Here is a 21,619-nt window from a genome sequence, read left to right on the forward strand (position 1 = left end):
AGCGGTAAATAATCCCATGAATGATGCTTCAGTTACAGGCTGTGAACACTTTTTCTCCCCCCGTACAACACATGCTTTATGTAATATTATTTGTAAGGAATCCAATGGGTTTTTTCATATTTATTTTACTGACGTAATTTACAGCTAAAATAACTAAATGTAGTATAAAACAGTCAAAACGGTCAAATGAACTAAGTGTAACAGTTATACAGGCCCATTAACTGTCATAAATGCTTGTGTAAAAATATCTACCGCGCTGAAGACAGCAGCCCTCGACTGATAAATGATTTTACTGCCCCGTGCAGCTTCCAGCAATAAAATACTTCAATGGTTAATACTTTTAGAAATCCCACATTACCCACTGTTATGGCCCGCTCGTTTAGGCCACAACAAAGAAGGGAGGGCCACACAGAAAGCTCAAGTTTTCAACAATAATTTTACTTGAAATTATAACAAATCATTACATGACAAAAAGGTATGCAGTGTTAAATCAGTATGAGGTGGACATGTTGGGTGCAATGAAAGTCGTGTGTGTAAAACAAAATAATCAAACCAAACAGAAACGGGCAGGATCTGGGCTGTCCGGGTGAGAGAGCGCGAATGAGCTGAGGAAGCCTGCTTTTATAGACTTCCTCACAGGTGTAGCCAGTCAGCAATGACAAAGAGAGGTGGAGCCTCCCAGCATGCAGAGGTGGAGCTCCCCAGGCAGCCAGGAAGGTAAACGAACAGCAGATCAGCTTAGCAGACAGCGGAGGGCCTTGCGTAGCAGCAATGAAACCCGCCCAAGCCCAGCACCTGTGAAAGACCACAAACAGCCAGACAGGAACACAGAACACGGCCATGGCCGTCACACCATATCATGGCTTTGTCGGTATCGGTGCTGCATGAATGTAATTGAATGTATTTAATCTAAAGGAAGAATTGTATTGTGTTGATTCTCGCTCAGTGTTTGTGAGCTGTGCTTGACTTGGATTGAAAGGTTTGATCTCCTGTGTTTCCTCTCAGGTTCCCGATGCTGTCCCCCCTGTCTGCATTCCGCTCCCTGCCCCGGCTCTGCCCCCATCAGTCCCACCTCCACACCATCTCCGGCCTCTCGGGCCTGGCCCCCAAACACGGCTACCGCTGCACCCGCTGCGCCCAGAGAAAATGGCCGCATGTGCTCATCCCTCCCCTGGAGTCCCTCAGAGATCCGCTGAAGCCCCCGCAGTCCCTCCTCCTGCCCTCGCTGAATGCCGCCGCCGACCAGCAGAGGAGGCCGCTGCTGGACGGCGTGTTCGCCGACGCACACCTGACGCAAGCCGTTGTGCCAAAAACTGTCCCTGAAAAAGTGGACGGAGGTGAAGCGAAGGAGAAAAAGGAGGGCGAGCTGACGGTGCTGTCTGTGGGAAGGTGAGACAGTTTGATGCTGCTCACTTTAAAATGTCCTTGACACACACGTTTACTCTTTTGTTAATTATACACTGGTATTTTTAAAATAAATGTAAATGTAAAATAATCCAACATGAAACGAGATTTTGCTCAATAACTGTTGTTTCACATATTTAGATATGATAAATGACATTTCCGTTGTATTTTCATTTTGACATACATCACTTTGTACCACAACACGGTGCAGTAAGTCACTCCAAAGAAGAAGAGGCACGAGACTCAGACGTCACCAGTAAAACAGTAAAAACAAATAGAAAATTCCACTCTGAGTTGACTCAGTAGTTGATGCTTCGGTGCTTTAAAGTGGCTTTATTTAAATCTGACAACGTGGACCTTTTAAGTTTTTAAAGCTTTTTGCCATCATGTAAACGTGTATGAGGACTCTGATGCACTACTCCACAGTCAAATGTCCTCTCAGAGAGGAAAAAAAACAAACAAAACGGATATAATTAGAGGTGATTATCTCTCAGGACTCTTAGTCAGAATGTCCAAACATTCCTGGATGCATGTTTCGTATTGTTTTGGCTGTCATGATGACGTAATTTGCTTCATTCACAGATTTCAGGTCGCTCAAATCCCTGAGCACAAGCCGATCACCCTGGAAACCAGGAATTCATCATCATCAACCCATGAGAAGAGGAGCTCTTTCTTTGGAGGAAAACACTTCTGCTCTTCATCATCCGGCATAAGGAGGTACTGTACTACCTAAATGTTAATTTTGCAAAACGTTTGTGCCTCAACAACTAAAAGTTTAAAGCCTTCAGAAATATGACATATCATGCGTTTCTAGCAGAATAAGTAAAATACTGATCAGAGTTTATGCTGAAACATTAATTTCACATGCACCTTATGAAGCAGATGTGTTATTTTTGATCGTAATTAACATGTTAGAATAAAAGGTTCAAATCGGCTCACGCATTAAAAGAGATATTCCGTTATTGTGCAAAGAGTCAATTCCTCATCTGGACCCCACTAGTTTTATTCATAAAGATTTTATCATCACACAGGTCTAGGGATGTGAGGAAGTCAGACTAAAAAAGCATAACGAAATGATAAAAATATGATTTATTTCATTAACATAAGAATTTAATTAATGTAATTCTGACAAAATTGATCCAAAAGACATTGATAAGTGTTTTTGCTGCACTGGTTGCATATACCTGTAATAGGTTGGACTTATAGAAAAAATAAAGAAAATCTGTGTAAGTCATTTATGATTTAATGTGAATATACAGGAAATCCGGCGTTATTTCAAAACGTACATCTTGGTCTGAGGTGGACAGTGTGACTGAGTGTATCTTATGTGTCTTATGTGTTTCACTTTGTGGTTGTTGGCACTCGGGGGAGCAGTACTACACACTCATTCAAATACTACTGGCGAAATGTGCTGTTGATCATACTATTATTCTTAGTCCTTAGCCTGCAAAAAACACAAAAAGGTACATGAGCATGCCATTTAGCTTTCTTTATGTGCATCTGAGTCAGTCATCAGTGGTATGTGCTGTAAAGACGCTCTAAATATAAAGGAAGGAATAAATAAGTAAATATACTTTTTGAGAGGATTCCGACTATACACGAGTGAAAGTATCTGCCAGTGCAGTAGGATAATTACACTTGGATTACAGATTTCTTGGAATTAAAAAAAAATATCTTGGCTTTTGAAAAGGGAGAAACACTTTAAAATAAGTGTTGAAAAGACTCATTTCAATCACTATATTAGATCAAATAAACTGCTGCAGTGTCAGCGTTCGTATTCGTTCCACTAATGTCACCAAAGTCCAGGTGCATCATTTGTTACTCGGAGGTCCTGAAACAACTTTTTACAGCTGAAAATGGTCTGGAAAGATAAACTGGCATCAAACAGTCCCTGACAGTAATTTACCTTACTGGGCATGTAAAATAACTGATTTCAGGTTTTTCAAACAAACATACAAATAATCCTAAAACGATGTCAATAATCTTACAAACTCTGATGTAAGATTTTATGTACAGGTTAGATAGTGAATTTAATTTAATGGAGCGGTTGGACGTTCCTATAGCCAGCGCCGAGCAATGCCGTGCGTTTCCCTGAGGAAAGAAATGCAATCAGTTAATCTGGGGTCTGGGGTTCCCTAAACAGATTTGGCGAAATGAGTTCCTTCCATTTCCAGCTGACTGGTTTATGGACGTTTGGCCAACACCCTCTGCCGTCGGTCACAGCCGAGCGAGCTTTATTAACCCTAATTATCCGGGCCTGTCTATTGTCAAAAGTTTAGTTTCATCGCGTCCCGCAACTTAATAGAAAACTTGTCGAGTGGAAAATGACGGTTCAAATTGAGGAATAATGAGACTGGCGTGCTGTGCAGTGGGGCTGATGTCATTACCTCCCCGACGTATTATTTACCAGCTCGTTTGGTGTTTTTGACTCTGCAGGTGAAGAGGCGAGGAGACGCTGTACGATAACACTACCTCACCGAAGATGACCTAGTCGTCGTCCGCTGGCACGGAGAGAGGTTTCCAAACCCCGTGGCTCGAGGAAACCAGACTCTCTGCATGCTGGAAGAAGCTGTTTCTAGTTACACACACACACACACACACGTATATTTATTATTACCTTGGGGGAAAAAAACAAAACATTGAAGAAGTCGACACACACTGCTGCTTCACTTTTTTTTAACCCACCAATGTTTTGAGGGGAAGAGAAGGTGCTTTGTGATGAACCGTTAAGAACTGACGTTGGATGAGCGGACATAGAAATGCGCCCTCCCGCCGGGCGCCACTCGCACTCGGCATCCGCATAATCGCACTACTGGTGAATCGCAACTTGTTTTTTCTTGTGTGTAGCACAGATTTGCAAAAACGCCGTGGACAACTTTGCTGACAAAAAGGGACAAAACTCTCGTTTATGAACGTGTGGAGACGTGCGAGAAAAGAGAAGAGGCGGTGGTCGCCTAACGATCAGAAGTTGGCAGGTGGGAATCCACACAGCAGACAGAGCGTGGAGCGTGACCCTTGACCACCCCCCCCCCCCATCGGCGACCTGGAGCGCTGCAATTCCCCCCAATGAGAATAATAAAGTAGGATTAGTTTAGTTAGAAAAAGTGAAAGTGCCACATAAACAAGCACGCAAACAAAAAAAGGTGCATTGACGTTTGTGTCGGTAACGGGCCAAGCTCATCATGCAAGACGTGTTCACTACGGTGTGTATTCAATTCAATATAGCTTAGTGTTCTGATGCTTTCTAACTTTAAAGTCTTGTCTCAGTCTAAACTGGGTGTGAAACGTTCCCGGGGACGAACACAGATCAATTTCAGTCTGTTGTTATTGTACTGGTCTGGCCCCACTAATGAAACACGAATAGCCTGAAGTCTCTGAAGTCTTCTGTTAGTGTCTGCAGCCTTTATTGTGCATGTTTCTATCAACTCACCTCCACTAATATGATGCTGCTGCTTCTTAGCCTTTACTGCAGCATCACGCCGCTGATCAGTCTGCTCGTCTCACTGAGACAGCACGACCCTAGTGGACATGTTTGAAACAGCACTTACTTTTATCAAAAACTTACCTTCTTTTTTTTAAAGATAAAAGAAAACGGACCTTCTTTGTCAGTTTTAACTCCAAGTCAGGTCCTGTTTTGGCCCATGAACTGTATGGTTGCCCCCCCCCCCCCCCCCCCCCCCCCCCCCCCCTCCTGTCGGAGACCTTGAAGTAAGAATGTAGTCTTAACAGAAGAAAATTAGGAGTCAGAAAAGGAAAAAAAAAAGTTTTAAGTCCACAATTCCTTAATCTTTAACGTTGTTGTTATTTTCAAGCCAAATTATGAACCCTAAAGGAAAGATTTTCTGATGAGGAACGTGTAAATATATGTACATATGTAAATATGGAAAAGAAGAACCACGATACCATGCAAGGCTTTTATAATTTATGAACACAAAATGTATGGGGTAATGCATTATGTTTTCAGTGTAATGCTAAAAGGAAGCTGCACCGCATCACGGACATTCGTAGTCCATCAATCCAAAACCCAGGAACTCTGTCACACCAACGTGCACCATGTTGATTAAAGTCAACATGACGTGTCACTCTCCCATCATTTCCGATGCAACAGCTCAGTGTTTTTTTCTCATTTTTTTCTTTTGCGGACAGCTCGGACAGGTTCCTATTTTCCTCATGAACATGCATACAAACACACATGTAGCCAGACTCCAGCTATGCAATGCGCTTAACTTTAAAAAGCACTTCCACATAAACACACACACACACACACACACACACACACACACACACACACACACACACACACACACACACACACACACACACACACACACACACACACACACACACACACACACACACACACACACAAGCACGTAAGCTTATTTTTTTTCGAATAGCTTCATGAAATGAACCGACTAGTGGCGACAGGGAATTAGTGGTTAAAGCGCCTCAAAGTCACACCGCCATGTTGGCTTTAGTTTACATCCTTGTGGGTTTTTAAAGCGTGTACCATAATCATGGAGGCTTTTTAACTGCTCATTTTCATCTTTTCTTATATTGTTGTTCAGACGAATGTGACGACGCGTCTGGCCAGCAGGATATTTATTAGCAGAGGTCGGTCACGTGCTTTCATTTACTCTGTTTTTAGTACTATTCTTACTATTATTAGTTTTATTACACATTTTGCGCTGAAGTGTTGCTGGCAGGAAGGTTAAAGAAAAACATTCATTTCGCCTGCTTTGTAGCTTGCATTTAGATATTATGTTTTTCTCTGTATGATGCTATTTTCTTGAAATAAAGCAAGAGGTGTATTTTAAATGTTGTCTGACTTGCTGCGTATGTGCAGGGAATGGAAATGCTGATTTTTACCACCATTTAAAGTGAAATTTCACATTTTTTAATCACAAATTAATGATTACATAAATGTTTATATAATCAATCATTCAAGCTTATAATTCATACAAATCAAAAATACTAATGAATTGCTATAATCATATTTCTAATGATTAAATCCATTATTAATACTGTTTTGGATCAAAATGTTTCCCTTTTTTCACACACAGTAAAAAAAAATTCCTAAACATTTTTGTTGATATGTTAAAGTTGTTGAAATAACTCACAACTAACTTTTCAATTATATAAGATTTTTTTTTTTTTTTTACAGTTTTAAAAACTTTGAGAAAATGAGTTTTGACCCCGAGATCCCCACCGCTTGTCATGTCAGCTATGTAATATCGCCCCCTAGCGGTTACTTAAGGGGGGTGCGGACTTCAGCTTCGACTCGCTGTAATTGAGATGACTTCTCATAAATGCCAAGCAAACACGAAGCAAATAGTTTCATGTCACGAAATGTCAACCTGGAGTTCAGCAAAACTTGCCTAACTGCTTCCTCCTGTGAAACCGCTGGTGTGACACATTCAGTTGCATCTTTCCCCCCAATTTTTTTTTACAGATTATTCCCACAATATTCCTAAATATGTTTTACTGTAGCCGCTCGTTAAAAATGTGAGCAACATCTGATCGTATGAAATATTGCTGTATTCTGAGACACTGATTTCGATTTTCACACTTTCTAAGCGTAAATAAGAAACTGAAACAAAAAGGTGTTAAGGGATTTATTGTATGTGCATTAATCCTGAAATCAATGGAAGCGTCACTGCTGCACCTGTTCAATAAAAAAAAAAATCTATTTCCATAATTGTTATGATTTTACACATAGAGACAATATCAACACACACAGTGTGAGGATTTGTGTTGCAAAGGCATCATTTCAATGTCCTTCATTCATTTTGAATCAAAATAACACAGAGAGGCATCCTGGAGACTCGAAACACAGTTTGGTCGATCCTCCGTGTCTACCAGAGGTGAGGAAAAAGATCTTTTTTTTTTTTTCTTATCCAAAGAAAATGTTCATGAGAAATGAAAACAATAAACAGGTTCACCTTGAGTGCTGTGATTTAAGCTTTGCACCTCGTACATTAAAGCACCATCTCTATTACCATAAACCAGTTAAAGGGCATTAATGCCTTCAGTCAGAGAAATGCCACATGACTCCATGCCACATGACTCCAGCCTGTATTTATAATGCAGTAATGTCTGTGGACTAGCGGTTTGCAGCCTTTTGGGAGCCTTTGTGTGGAGTTTGCATTTTCTCCCTGTGCATGGCCGGCTTTACAGTGGGTGCTTTTCGTTCCTTTTCACGGTCCAAAAACATGCATAGATGGTTAATGGGTTGCATTAAATTGCTCGTTTGTGTGCGATTGAGTGTGTCAGAGAGAGAGAGTGAGAGAGACACTGAATTGGTTAAAGCGCTATACACAATGGACGGATGAACTTTGTAAATCTCAACCCTGAATTCTGCTTGGAAGTGGCATATCCAGCTCAGTGAGTCTCTGTGAAAACGATGGCAGTGTAATTGACGATACAGTATCAGCCTCGTGAAATGGTTGGCGAACATCCACTCATAAAGTGTGAGGCTTTGGTTCAGACGTACATTCATCTGTTCCTCAGAGGTCTTGTGTCAAATAGTTCCAGCTATTTAATCAGAATTGTGTCGTCAAGTTTTGGCTCCGTTTCTTTGCTTTGGTTGTAGACGGTCTGTGGTTCCTGTTGCGATTGCTGCGGGTGTCCTGCCCGGCCAGGAAGTAGAGGATGGGGTCCACGCAGCTGTTAGCACTGGCGAAAGGTCTGGTCACCTTGTAGGCCACGCTGGAGCCCTCCAACAACCTGCAGCTGACCTGGTGAACACATCAAAACGATCTTATATGGGGGAAATCTATCCAAATCAGACGTATTGTCCAAGCAAAGTCTTTGTCCTCACCTGCGCTGGTTTGACCTGCCTCAGGTATCTAAAGGAGTAGTACAGACTCCTGGTGAGGTGGAAGGGGAGGAAGCACAGCATGAACGCCGCCAGCACGATGATGATCATCTTCACCGACTTCTGTTTGGCCTTCGAGGCTATCCGGCCTCCCCTCCCGCCTCCTGCTCCGGGCTCCAGAAGCTTCCTCACCATGAGTCCGTAGCACACCATCACCACCATGAAGGGCAGGGCGAACATGATCACAGACACCACCGAGCTGTACATCAGGAAGTCATCAAAGAGCTCCGGGCTGGTGGTGTCGTAGCAGATTCGCTCGTTTGCCTTGTCCCTGACGGAGGAGAAAGCGTGGAGGCGTGAAGTCAGTTTTCAATAAGACCTTTGGCAAACAGGCTCGGCCACAATAATCAATAGTCTACATTTAAACCTAATTAGAGACACTTCAAAAGAAAGGTTGATGAAGAGAAGATAACGGTGTGTAAAGTAAGTCACCTGATTCGTGAAAAGTAGAGGACAGGTGCTTGGCAGAGTAGAACGCAGGCCCACACGGCCACCGAGACCAGCTTGGCCCGGCGAACGCTGAACCAGCCGAGGGAACGGACGGGGTAACAGATGCCGAAAAATCGATGCAGACTGATGCAGCACAGGAACAGAATTGAACCTATCGGAATGATGAATATTTAATGTGTGTTGCGGGAACTATCGCAGTATGTATAAATTACGCCATGCTGCCTTTGTGCACCAGATGGCAGTAGTGAGTTACTGTCATTTCCAGCTGGCTGAATTTCACTCAAGAGTTTTGGCAGTTTGTTTTTTTAGTTTAGTCAGTAATTACCAAGAACTGTCTTGAGTTGACTAATCAGTCTGCGATGTTGTTATTGGACTGAGGACAGACCAGATGATACATTTACAAGACCGACATAAATGATGCTCCATTTACTCGCTTTACTTCGATCGCTTTAACACAACCGTGTTATTCCAACCAGCATGCCATACAGCTCGTGTTCTTATTTCTAGTAAATACTACAGAGCTTTTCTAGTTCAAGTAGACAATTCGATTTAGTTTTGTGCTTGAGTTAAATTTAAAAGCACATGTATCCAGATTACGTAAATAAAAACTGTTTATCAAACAAATAGCTTTAGCACATTTAAAAAGCCATGGATGAAAAACCGCCTCACTACTTCTTTTTTTTTTGCCATGTTGCATTTATTAACTATGCATGGCTTGACAGATGTATGGATTTATGTTTTGCTCTACCCAATTAGGCGAATGACGTAGCAATAAAAATAAATTCATTATAACAATAAAATACTTAATTAACTCTGCTTATTCTTCCACATCTGAATATACAGTATCTTTTTGTTTATCATGCCACCATATATCACTAAGAATGTACTACCAATACTGTTTTATTCCATAATAAAAAATCTCTTCATATATGCAGTATTTCTTGTCTCGTTGCGACGTTCAGCTCTGCTGAGCATCTCTTACCATAGAGGTTGGCATAAAACAGGAAGCGTATGATCTTGCAGAAGGGTTCGCTGAACGGCCAGTCGTTCTGGTCGGCGTAGTAGTAGATGAGGAAGGGCAGAGTGAGGATGTAGAGCGTGTCACACATGGTCAGGTTGAACATGTAGATGGTGCACGGGTTCCAGCGCTTCCTGCGGAACATGATCACGTACAGCGCCGTGACGTTCAGCGCCAGGCCGACCACAAACACCAGGGCGTAGCTGACGGGGAGCAGGATGTATTTGAAGTCTTCGTCGAACTGGCAGTAGAAGGCACTGAAGTTGGTCTGGCTGCTCTCGTTGCTGTCAAAGGAGGCCATGTTGCTTGCAAGAACAACTGAGAAAAAATAAAGGGGAATAGTATGAATAGGCGGCATTAAAAAAAAAAAAAGAAGAGCTGCATATCATGCACACACACGTGAAAGAGCATGAATGAGTAATTATCTACCGATTGCACAAGCATTGGTCGATCTCGCAGTGCGAAGGGTTAGGGTTCATTAAGCCGCAAACAGAGCGGATTCTGCAGGATCACAGAGGACAAAAAAAATCATGGGTAGTCCTGCACTCTCCCTTGGTCCTGGACCAGGTTGCGACAAACAGAGGGAAGAAGACTGTTGCAGATTTCTTTCAGCAGATATCCCACGTCATTTCTCCCTTGTCAGTCTACAGAGGTCATGTGACTCTGTGTGTTGCTCCTCTTGGCCATTGAGCTATCCATTTTAATCTGGCACCACCGCAAACAAGTCATGAAATATCTGAATATTTTGTCCGGGACCAATAAATCCTATCTGCTGCCATTGTAAAGAAAGTGGACAGAGTTCTTATTTGAGATGGAAAGATCTGTCCTGATCCGCTCTGTTTGTGGCCTGCTTTATGGGTTTAGGGTTAGGCAGCGTGATTGACAGATCTTTGGGCAAATGACAGATTCCTTATTCATGCAGTGCAATCAGTCGATCAAGCGAATCACCCAAAAGTGCTAACCCTAACACGGTGGTTCCAAGCATTTCTTTGTTAGTTTCACAGCGACAGATCACAAGAATGTTGTGGTGAAAAGCTACGGTGAAGCCAAACACAGGCGGACACGCTCTCTTCTCGATTCTACTTTCAAAGTGTGGAAGATCACGTCCCTAGTAAATAAAGCTTGAACTTACAGTACCCATTCAACAACGACACTGCAAAATCTTTGTGTCACACCAAGTATACATTTGGTGGAATACTAGGCTTCCCGGTGTTGTTGTTTTTTAACCTTATACTATATTGAAGTAGATTCCGGGGATCGGGTCGTCGAGGCCCCTGCCGTCGACTGCCACGCAAACCACACACGTCGGACGCCCCCCGGACGCCTCCCTAGGGAGGTGTTCCTGCCGTGTCCCTCTGGGAGGAGGCCTCGGGGCAGACCTAGGACACGGCTGGAGAGACTATGTCTCTCGGCTGGCCTGGGAACGCCTTGGGGTCCCACCGGAAGAGCTGGAGGAAGTGTCTGGGACAAAGGAAGTCTGGGCATCCCTGTTTAGACTGTTGCCTCCGCCACCCGGCCCCGGATAAGCGGAAGACAATGGATGGATGGACGGATATATTGAAGTAAGTAATTTCTCTTTGTGCGAGGTAGACGCTTTTAAATGAAGATATCAGGAAAGTCATCATATATAGTCGGCAACTGTCACAGCCCAACAGCTACGTCTATGGTATCGCACTAAAGTGCATTTAAAATGTGCAAAGAGGCTGGGGGTGCCACAGGTAGGGGAACCAGAGAACCATGTTGTCCACCCCTCCTTTTGTTATGTCATGACCCATGATGACCACTGGCCACGCATTCTCCCATCCCTGTGCGGACTGCTCATGGGTTTCCCTGTAGAGACTTGTAAGTTCCAAGGAGGAAGTGGCGTCACAGGCAGCTCAGATATTCAAACCATATTTTGCAGGTTGAGATTGTGTATACTGTCTAAAGGGGCAGCGGTGCCTAAATAACCACAGGTGCTCATCATTGTTGACATTCAGCTCAGGGTTTACAGCAGGGACAGAGTAGGAGAAAATAAAGATTGGTTACTGCAAAGCAAGGAGGTGAAATCTGTGGGAGTGTGAGAGCAGACGGGTGTTAGTGCTTGAACTTTGCAACAATATTTCAACCTTGTGTGGCAGGGGCAGAAACAGCAGGGGCAGAAACAAAACAGACACACACGCACGCACGCACGCACGCACGCACGCACATACACACACACACACACACAGGCGAGAGTGAGAGTACACAGTGGACCCGTGTAGTGGGGTGTTCAGTGTGTGAACATTAAAAATGAGATCTGATATATGTTCTTCACAGAAAATGAGCCAAGGCCAATGAGTCACAGTTTAAACAAATTTATAAATTGTATGTTTTTTTTCATTTGACAAAAAATTTGCCAAATACCATCGGAAGGTTAAAAGGAAATAAACATGTTTGTGAGTAAGACATCTCCCTCTATAGGAGTCCTGCCCGACACTTTAAACAACACAGTTTTAAAAAGTGCCTCGTAGTGTTTTTCTCCGACATCTGCAAATCTGATAATAACAGCCTTAAAGCAGAAGCACAAGGGATCCTGGACCCCTAGTTGTGAATTACCGGATTATTCGTTGGGATATTGCTTTCAGTTTTACACTCTGCAGCTTGACTTCGCCCCTTTTTGATGTCATACATCATTTGAACCATGAAATATTTGACCTTTTCATTCTGTGTGGGTGTGTTCAGTCGGTGAGAAAACAAATAATGATAGACTAAGATGGGAGAATACTCTTTTGGGTGTGTTGCCTTTAATGTTAGAATTAAACGCTATGCTAGTTTTTGTTTTTTTTTTGGTTTCCGGATCAACATGTGTGTGCAGATACAAACACGTTGCAGGTTCTCTGTCTCTAGGAGATAAAGAAGCGCACAGCATTCACGAGTGGGGCTTGTTTCACAAAATCTGACCAAACAGGTTCAGCTCACAGCCCACCAAAACATGTTTTACACCGTTTGAGTACATCCTGGTAAGCCCCAGTAGACAGTTTGTTGTAAACTGAGTGTGACAAATGTGTGTTTTCATGCGAAAGGCTTTACACTAAATCTGGCGTGCTTTTTCAAAAAATCTTCATTGTCGCAACAGAAGGAGACGGAAGAAAAGGTTTTTAGTTCCGACCGGTCTGCTAGTGAAACCTTTTCCCAAACGTTCCCCTTAACTCGTTCGGCACGCATGGAACATTAGTGCTCTGTTTCTCTTCACCTGACAAGCTCATGTTTCAACACATTCATGCATTAAAAACACAACCCAGCAGGCAAACTGAACTGAAGATTGGCAGACTTACTTGTTTCCCTGTTGACTGATGAACCTTCTTTCTAACATAGTTTTCAGCTTGAACCATTTGTTTTTGCGCCCCTTTCTCTTGAAAAACAGCTGCTGGCTGAAAACTTTAACAGACAACAGACCTGAGTTGGAGCAGCCCCTCCAGTCACGCCTCAAATTCTTCTGACCTGCACAAGAACGTCCACAGAGTTTTTTTAAACGCTTTGAGGTTTCTCACACTGAAGGAATGCGTCTACGGGCGGGCTCGTCTCTGAAGTTCAAGCGCCTTCCTACAACACTTGGATTGGTGAAAGCGTCGGACAAGGTGTGGGCTCATCTGTCAAGCTGCAGCCTGTACGTTTACCCAGGAGAGAGCCCCGAGGCTCAGATGGTAACTATCTCTCTGTCGAACAGATACAAAATAGGCTTCCACCTCAACCTGTTAAATATTTAAACACTAGAAATAACTCAAATAATTATGGATTTTGGACTTTCGACAAACATTTCATCAGTTAGATTCACTAAATGAACTCTTGAGCTGATCACTGTTAGGGGGTCATCGTTCAGGTTATGCTACAACTGAGCGGCTTTGCCCGTGCTCGGATGGTTGTGAGAACCAACCCTTGCCTAAAGAGTGCAGCTTGGATGCATCATCAGTGTTGAAAAGGTATTTTGCGTCATGCTGTGAATAGTTAGCATATGTTCTAATACAATAAGCTATACTCAAGAAACGATATGCAATGTCATATGTGATATGATACAGTATGCATTTTGATGCAATAAGATCCCATATGTGATACGACATATTATATTACATGATATGTGATCAAATACTATATCCGGAATTATTTGATATGCAATACGCTACCATGCACAGTATGATACAATAACAGATCCAAAGCAATAGCATACGATATGACAAGATTCGATAACATACAAAATCCTACAATATGTGATCAAATGCAATAAGTCCTACAATATTATATGTTATATTATGATAAAATGCCAAAATACAATATGGCAGGTGATACAGTCATGTATGTGATGCAATACAATGTGGTACGATACGATGCGATGCGAAGCGATGCGATGCGATGCACGGCACTTGTGATAAAATGCGACACATTATTATGATATACAGAAATTAGATTTAGCCATGGGTAAGTACACAGACACGCTCTCAAGTGCACAGCGGACATCACTGAGTGTAAAGAAATTTGATGTTTAATTTCATTTATCCCCAGTGCTTTTAAGGCAAACACTGAAAGTTTGAACTAAAGGTTATTTTTAAGATGAACTTCTGACTATGCTACAAAAATAAAAGTACTGTTATAGGTATTTTAAAAGGATTCACAAACAAATCAAACAAATACTGAATTCCCAATCATCACAATCAGAACTGACAAATAAAGAGTCTGGACTTCTCTGGTTATCCTTATACAGGCCAACCTGAGTTATGAGGCACACCTTGTACTAAAGGGAATCACATAAAGGAATTCCTTGAGAACCAAGCCTAATTGTTCCTATTACACTTTTTCAAATATGAATGAAACATCAAAATAAGTTGTAACTGACTCAGGTATGTTCCTATTACACACCACAAAAGACATTCGGCTGAATTGTTACATGTATTTATCCCCTCTTGAAACTATAACCTACAGGCTGCATGAGTCACACTTATCATAATGTTTTGTGTTCCTAGCAAACTATAGAAAGCTTTGCGTGCATATTGAGACACAATGTGTGTTAAAAATTACCAAAAGGTTACATCTCTCTGTAGCAACCATGCAAACTACACATCGGTTTATCGGTTGTGTGTGTGTGTGTGTGTGTGTGTGTGCTTTCCTAAAATCATTTCTTACCTTGGTGCAGCCAAAGGAAAAGATGTTCATTGGTCAAGATTATTAAAGAAAACATGAATCCACATCATTCTGCAAAAATCTCAACAAGCCAACTATGATCTCAAGTTGAGAGTCCGCCATGTTCCTGTGGTGGCAGCGGCAGACTGGACATGTTGCAGTGTGTGTGTGTGTGTGTGTGTGTGTGTGTGTGTGTGTGTGTGTGTGTGTGTGTGTGTGTGTTAGTTGAAAGTGTTACTGGCTACTGAAGAGAGAGGTGAGAAAGAGTGTTTAATATCTTACCTGCTCCACAAACTGCATATCAATGATTAGCTGGCCCCTAACCTTGAAGCACAGCATGCAGAAGGCAAGGAATCAAACACTGGCCCTTTCACTTATTGTGTCAAATCTGGTGTCAACTCAACATTAATACTGTTATTATAAGATATTTACAATTGTCTCATTTTTGCAAGAGAACCCAGATTTTAAACCAGATATTCAAATACATGAATTTAACTGTAATTAGTGTTATGCCACAAGTGGGAGTATAAACGGCAATAATAATAATTTGTGGGGAAATGTCTTAACCTTTACCAGTTGAGTCCATTCCATTTCCATGGTGGGGCACTAAAAGAGCGTGCCTCCTGAATATGACTGGCCAGCACAAATTCTCAGGGATCATTATAACTGAGGATACAGAAAAATGGATCAGTCATAATGAGAGTACAATGTATAGTACTCGACTTATCATGTCTGTGATATTACTTTAATATATTTCTGTTTCACTGTAAACTAAGTGATATACTAGTGATGAGGAACAATATTATGTGTTGTTATTTTGCACCACCGAGGCCGCCAGGGATTCTCTTTAATATCTTAATAATTACACTGAAGAACCTGATTAACCGTTCAATTGTTCAACCAAAAATCACATAAGATAAAGGACCAACCAGTAGACAGTAAAACAGTCTTGTTATCGTACTGATGTTTAGTTAATATGCATATTTTCTCAAGCGCTGAACTGTATCATTTTTATTCCCAGAACTTTTATGCTTTGCAATATGGCATAATGTAATAGATGTAATAATGTGCTGAAGCATATTACACATTAATTACCAGAAATATTTACTATGTGCAATTTCTAAGAGCCTCTTCCCTCAATGACTTCCTCTGATTGTGATTCTCTGATTTTACACCACTACATCGTTTCATGATGTTACATATTTTTTCACTCTTGCATTTCAAACTGTGAAATATAAAGGCTACATACAGATTAAGGATTGTAACTAGCCGATTTGCAGATGCAACAATTCATACTCATACATTCACCACCTCTGTGTTTACACAGTGATGCATGTCCAAGGTAAAGCTGATGAGCTTAAAAGGCCCATTTGTAGAACTAATGCATGACTTATTTATCACTATGGAGCAGCATTACAGCCTGCCACATGCAGATGAGTGCCAATAACACCAGTAACGTTCTGTCCTTCCTGATCTTGTAAACATTTGGTTCACTGAAAGTAGGAGGGATGGATCTCCGGCACATAGAGCTGAATAGCTGAATATCCTAAAATCAAGTGTAGGGAACCTCAGAAGAAACTGGAACTGAGTAAACAGCAAGTCAACATCAGTCCGGGCCTGCTCTGTGTTGTGGTTTTGATCCATTTGGAACCCCTTCACGCCTCTTTCCTGACTGCACCACAGTTGTTTGTGATGTAGAATAAAACGCACCCAAAACTACTACTAGGCTAATATACTGCATATTCATCATACATCCATAAGACTTCACCTGAGCCAGACTGTTCACCTCCTTCCTCACCCCTCGCTGTACAAACATTTCCCTGGTAAGAAATGATTATAAAGGATATTAAAAATCATGCAATACCCGGCTTGGTATAATATCGGGTACAGTTGTGAGTAAAAGGTGTGGTAGACTTACTTTACGCTACATTAACATGAGTCTTTGTTTTTTTTTAAGTGAATATGGTATGCAGTTTGATTTTTTTTTTTTACCTTTTGTTATTTCCATTATGACAACACAATTATTATTATAACAAGTGCTTTGGATTTAAGGTATTTTATTCACTACCAGCCTATTACAGCTGATCTTTATCATTTCTGGTTTGATTCAAACAAGCTGAGTTTGAATTATAGTTTTTCAGTGTCATCAGTGTTTTTTTGTTTTGTTTTTTTGTTGTGGTTTTTTTTCTCCTCCCTGTGACTTTCATGCCCTCACCCTGTTTTCTGTCCTTTTCTTCCAGCTGTCTTCGATCGATTTTTCTTAGATCGACTGCGGTTTCTTGTTGCTATGCAGGTCTGCAGTCTCCTCAGCTGATGCGCCGTCAAATAAAAATCATCCTTTTTAAAGTGGCCACCAACCTTAAAGTTAACTTATTTCCCTCATGACACATTCTCTGATGCGTCTGTCCTGGTTACTCTTCACATCGAGCCAACGAATCGAAACATAAAGGATGGATTTCTGCTGGGTGCTTCTTTTTTTTTTCTTTTTCTTTTTTTTTAAATCTGCCACCGGTGTTATGATGAGTTCTGCTTAGCTGCTGAGAAGTGCTTCCCCCTGGTGGTGGCATGCAAAATAGAAGCCTCTAATACACTAAATAAATAGTGTCACAGAAATCAATTTCCCTCTCATCAAACAAACGAGCCTAAATAAAGTGTGATTGTGGAGGGTTGCTTCATAAAATAGAGTGCTTTTTTTTGGCCGGTGCTGAAGGAGAAGACACTCCAAGAATCATATTAGGTTACGCACACTTTATCTAAGTCTGTTTGAATTCATCTTTGTAACATATATACAGATAACTGGGCAGATAAATAACAGTTTGTTGTACACATTACTGTAGATTAGTGGATTTTGGAGTATTTATACTTTTATTACTGTTTTTATGTTTGGAATTTCATTCACAGTGAGGTGAATCTTGCACCAAGTGATCTACTTGGATACTGGATGGTGAAATGCGAGTTTATGCCCAACATGTGAATTAAGACTACTCAATACATAAAACACTTTTATGAGCATGTTCATAGTCAATGACCTTATTTTATATGTACATGTATTTACAACATAAAATGCAGCAGTGTAATTCTTTAGATACATTATTATTTGTTTTGAAAGTGGATATTTTCTTACAGGTAAAGTTATTCCAATGGCATTTCTCTCATTTCCATTAGCTCCTGCAAAAATAGAATTATCAAAATAAAAAAGGTGTATTTATGGTTGAAATTACATTGAAATGCTGATTTTACATTAAATAAACTACTGAGCATTGAGTATGAGAAACATATAGAGGTATATAAGGGCCAGGGACATTATGCACTATTCAAAATGCACTGGAATTAACAAATCATTTGGAACAGATAAAGACAACGAGGCACAAAGCACAAACACTGGTGTAGGAGTGAATTGAGCCAAGATGCATATAGTATGGTGCATCCATCAGCTGGGAACTAAACAAGTTACAGATTGCATAAGTCACAATTCCCAGTGGTGTGTTCACTGACACCAACAAGTCACCACAAAAAAAATAAAAAATGCTGTCACTCATATAAGCTGATGGCGATATGTTGTTTATTGAGTCAATACTGTTGATAAAAGTTGTGGTTTTTGTTGTTAATTACAGATCTTTTTTTTTATAGAAATAAGGCTGCATTACGCCACAGCTACAACAACCTACACGTGCGTGGAAAACAATATTTTGTTGCCCATATAAGCCAATCTTGTCGATTTAAGTCCTTACTGTTCCTTTTTGCTGTTGTTGAAGTCTGGATTAAAACATTTTTTTTATTCAATTCAATTCAATTCAATTCAAATCCAATCCATCCAATTCACTTAAAAAATTGTATGGCACAAATTAGAACAGTAATTTTTATGCACTTTTACAGAGGAAAACCCAACAATTCCACACGAGCAAGCATACTTTATTCATTAGTGATATCAAATCAGTTTCTATTAGTTCACTAAACGTCCCACTTTTACCTATGGGAAGTTTTCATTTTGACTGCATTTAAATGTAGATGTTCCTAGTTTCCAGTTGTGATTGAAACTATGATGTCTGTTTCGATGTTGAATATTTTCTGCAGCAGTGCAGGAGTACTTTCACTTGCTATTAGCAGCAAAATTAATCGAAAAGTTGTTTTACTTAAGTAATACATTTTCAATCTCTATCTACCTCCTAAATAAGCAAATCTTTTTGCACAATTGATAACTATTGTTCTTTAATGTGCTCGAGTTGTCTTCTTCTGTGGAGTAAATTCTGATTCAGACGAGCTCTATTTGACTGTTGGGGGTCATCTATCAGCAGCGATGCATAACTCTCCATAACACGTGTCCGCCGTCCCGCGCCTCGCCGCACCGTGGAGCCGTCGAGCTGAGCTTACAGCCGAATCTCCCCCGTGGAAACCCCCCCCCCCCCCCCCCCCGCCCCGCCTCCCTCCCTCATCCCTTTCCCCTCTGCTTTTTCTTCTCCGCCTCACAACAGTACACTACACACCAGTCCTGTCGTAGTGGCAGCAGCCAGCACAAGTGTGTCCAGCGTCAGCTCCTGCTCCGTATTAAATCAGCCATTTATCATCAATCATGGCCGCCGGAGTACAAATCTAACTCCCGTCTTCCTCCCTGTCGTCTGGAAGGGAGGCTTTTTTTTTTTTTTTTTTTTTTTTAATTTTCTTTTTTTTTGGGGGTGGGGGGGGGGTGGACGTTAGAGGGAGCAGAGAAAGAATATTAAAGCCACACTGCTTTGGATCGCCTCTCGGAATTACAATACATCTCACCAGGGAAATACTCATTCATGTCAAGACTCCAAAATGCAGCCGCCGCCGAGGAAGGTGAGTCCGTTATGTTTCCTCCGGTCCTCGCGACGAGACAATGACAGGCGGATAACCTCACGGTAACCTCGCGCTGTGGATGGAGGGCTTCGGCGGCTGATGCTGCAGGTTTTGAGGGGGAGAATTATGAGAGATGAATAAATAAATAAATAATAAGACCCTCGCTAGCCGACATTAGCAGCTAGCTTGTTTTCTGTATTGACATGAACGTGCATCTGTCCAGCGGCTGCGACCGTCACACGTCAAATCACGTTACGATCTACTGTACAAACACCTCTGAGCACCAAACAAAAGCCTTGTTGTTGTTTTTTTGTGTGTGTGTGTGTGTGTGTGTGTGTGTGTGGCTTTCCTCACAACTGGAAAGCAACTTTATATCTAAATGAAGTAGTAGCGTGTAACGTGGAGCGAGGTGTTGTTTTTATTTTTTTATATTTTTGTTAATGGATGTTGATGACAGCAGCCCTCCTTCACACGCACACTTACACACACACACACACACAGCAGCACAACAAAAGCTGCGGCTGTTTTGTGATGCATATTCTTTTTTTTATTTTCATTTTTTAAATTCTCCAAACAAGAGACCTTCAGCTCCGTCCAGGGTCAACAGCCAAAGCCCACGAACATGCGGCCATCTGATGCTGCCTTATTGATCGTGTCCGGGTTCAGATTATATGGCATCCTACTCTGTGTGTGAGTTTCTGCTCCACTGCCTTCTGAGTGTGTTGTCCTGAAATAGATGCAGCCACCCCCCCCCCCCCCCCCCCCCCCACCCCCCCACCACCACCACCACCACCACCACCACCCTGCTGTGAACCTCTGTACAGTTTTTCTCTTAACTACCACATATCCCCCCCCCCCCCCCCCCCCCCCCCCCCATCCATTTATGCCCCTCATTTCCAGACTGGCCTTGAACGTGTCATGTCTTGCCTTGTTTTGTTTTTTTTGTTTTTTTTAAAAGACACACACACTCACAGACAGACCACACTTGGAACTAGTCCCTTCATAATTGAGGCTGCAGAGACCCCCCCCCATGTGTGTGATCAAATGCATCACTGCTGCTGCAGTCTTTCATTCACATTCCTCTTAAAATGTTTCCAAGAATAAAACTGAATCTGAACAAAATAACATAAAAATCCTGCTGTGGTACACTCTTGCCAATGTGGCTGGCACACTGCGAGCTCAGCCCACAGCAGCCAGAGTGTATCACTATGTGGCTGTCGGATACTAATAATTTCTCTCCCAGTTGGACAAATTCAGGCCCTTAAGTGTTTTGTCTGTGTTTCTGCACATCTGCTAACAAACTGAGCTCGCCTCACTGTCATATATTAGCTCTGTTGTAGCTCATCTATCTATCTATCTATCTATCTATCTATCTATCTATCTATCTATCTATCTATCTATCTATCTATCTATCTATCTATCTATCTATCTATCTATCTATCTATCTATCTATCTCAGCATTGACATGTACAAAAGCAGGTGTGGACACAGTAACAAAAGCAATGCTGCAAATGCGGCCCTCGATAGCCAAAACCCAGCAGTTTTAAAATGTTACATCAGATGTTGGCAACTGGCAGCCAGCTGGTTATGAGCAACATCCGTCCCTCCTCTCTGTGGCACTTGAGGGAATTTCCAAAAACGACGCTGCAAGAAGGAAGCTCAGTTAATCTCATTAGACCAAAGTATATTATATACAATATAGTTATTGCTAAAAAAAAACAAAAATGTAAATGATGTAAATAAGGTGGGAAGCATATCACCTGCAAATAGTTTGATTAAATAAACCCAATTTACAGATATTAACCTGGCTGTTCATATAAAATTGCTGGCTCTCGTCCTCATACTCCATTACAATTGGCCCTGCAAGTGCGTGACAGTTTAGTGGCCATCGTGGTGATCAAGTAGCCCATCCCTTTCTT

General features: G+C 41.6%; 3 protein-coding genes across 7 annotated transcripts in view; 2 read left to right on the top strand and 1 right to left on the bottom strand.

The window, feature by feature from the left end:
• Positions 1-5,151, top strand: part of relt (RELT TNF receptor) — a 32,682-nt gene extending 27,531 nt beyond the window's left edge. For both annotated transcript variants that reach the window (XM_080460170.1, XM_080460171.1), the window contains exons 9-11: positions 1,006-1,389; positions 1,987-2,121; positions 3,841-5,151. In XM_080460170.1, coding sequence (XP_080316296.1) covers positions 1,006-1,389; positions 1,987-2,121; positions 3,841-3,844 — 523 coding nt within the window. In that variant the 3' untranslated portion in view covers positions 3,845-5,151. The remainder of the gene's footprint in view (positions 1-1,005; positions 1,390-1,986; positions 2,122-3,840) is intronic.
• Positions 5,152-7,005: 1,854 nt separating this feature from the next.
• Positions 7,006-13,352, bottom strand: p2ry2.1 (purinergic receptor P2Y2, tandem duplicate 1). Of its 3 annotated transcripts, XM_080459381.1 has the most exons (6): positions 13,046-13,317; positions 10,179-10,250; positions 9,714-10,067; positions 8,714-8,882; positions 8,225-8,552; positions 7,006-8,141 (listed from the first exon to the last, which is right to left on the bottom strand). In XM_080459381.1, exons 3-6 carry the CDS (start codon positions 10,048-10,050, stop codon positions 7,947-7,949), a joined length of 1,029 nt encoding a protein of 342 aa, XP_080315507.1. In that variant the 5' UTR covers positions 10,051-10,067; positions 10,179-10,250; positions 13,046-13,317; the 3' UTR covers positions 7,006-7,946. The 3 variants fall into 3 exon arrangements, with proteins under 3 accessions (XP_080315507.1, XP_080315506.1, XP_080315508.1); XM_080459380.1 differs by lacking the exon at positions 10,179-10,250 and having other exon boundaries at positions 13,046-13,352; XM_080459382.1 differs by lacking the exon at positions 10,179-10,250 and having other exon boundaries at positions 13,167-13,274.
• Positions 13,353-19,581: 6,229 nt separating this feature from the next.
• fchsd2 (FCH and double SH3 domains 2) overlaps positions 19,582-21,619 on the top strand; it is a 68,554-nt gene continuing 66,516 nt past the window's right edge. For both annotated transcript variants that reach the window (XM_080459383.1, XM_080459384.1), the window contains exon 1: positions 19,582-19,700. In XM_080459383.1, coding sequence (XP_080315509.1) covers positions 19,680-19,700 — 21 coding nt within the window. In that variant the 5' untranslated portion in view covers positions 19,582-19,679. The remainder of the gene's footprint in view (positions 19,701-21,619) is intronic.

This window comes from Lipophrys pholis (genome assembly GCF_963383615.2).
Source record: "Lipophrys pholis genome assembly, chromosome: 3".
NCBI lineage: Eukaryota > Metazoa > Chordata > Actinopteri > Blenniiformes > Blenniidae > Lipophrys > Lipophrys pholis.

Coding starts and splice junctions, on each gene's coding strand:
- p2ry2.1 (XM_080459380.1), bottom strand. CDS start 10,050: ATGGCCTCCTTTGACAGCAACGAGAGCAGCCAGACCAACTTCAGTGCC. Junction 8,883..9,713: donor GTTTTATGCCAACCTCTATG/GTAAGAGATGCT, acceptor TCATTCCGATAG/GTTCAATTCTGTTCCTGTGC. Junction 8,553..8,713: donor CTCTACTTTTCACGAATCAG/GTGACTTACTTT, acceptor CTCCTCCGTCAG/GGACAAGGCAAACGAGCGAA.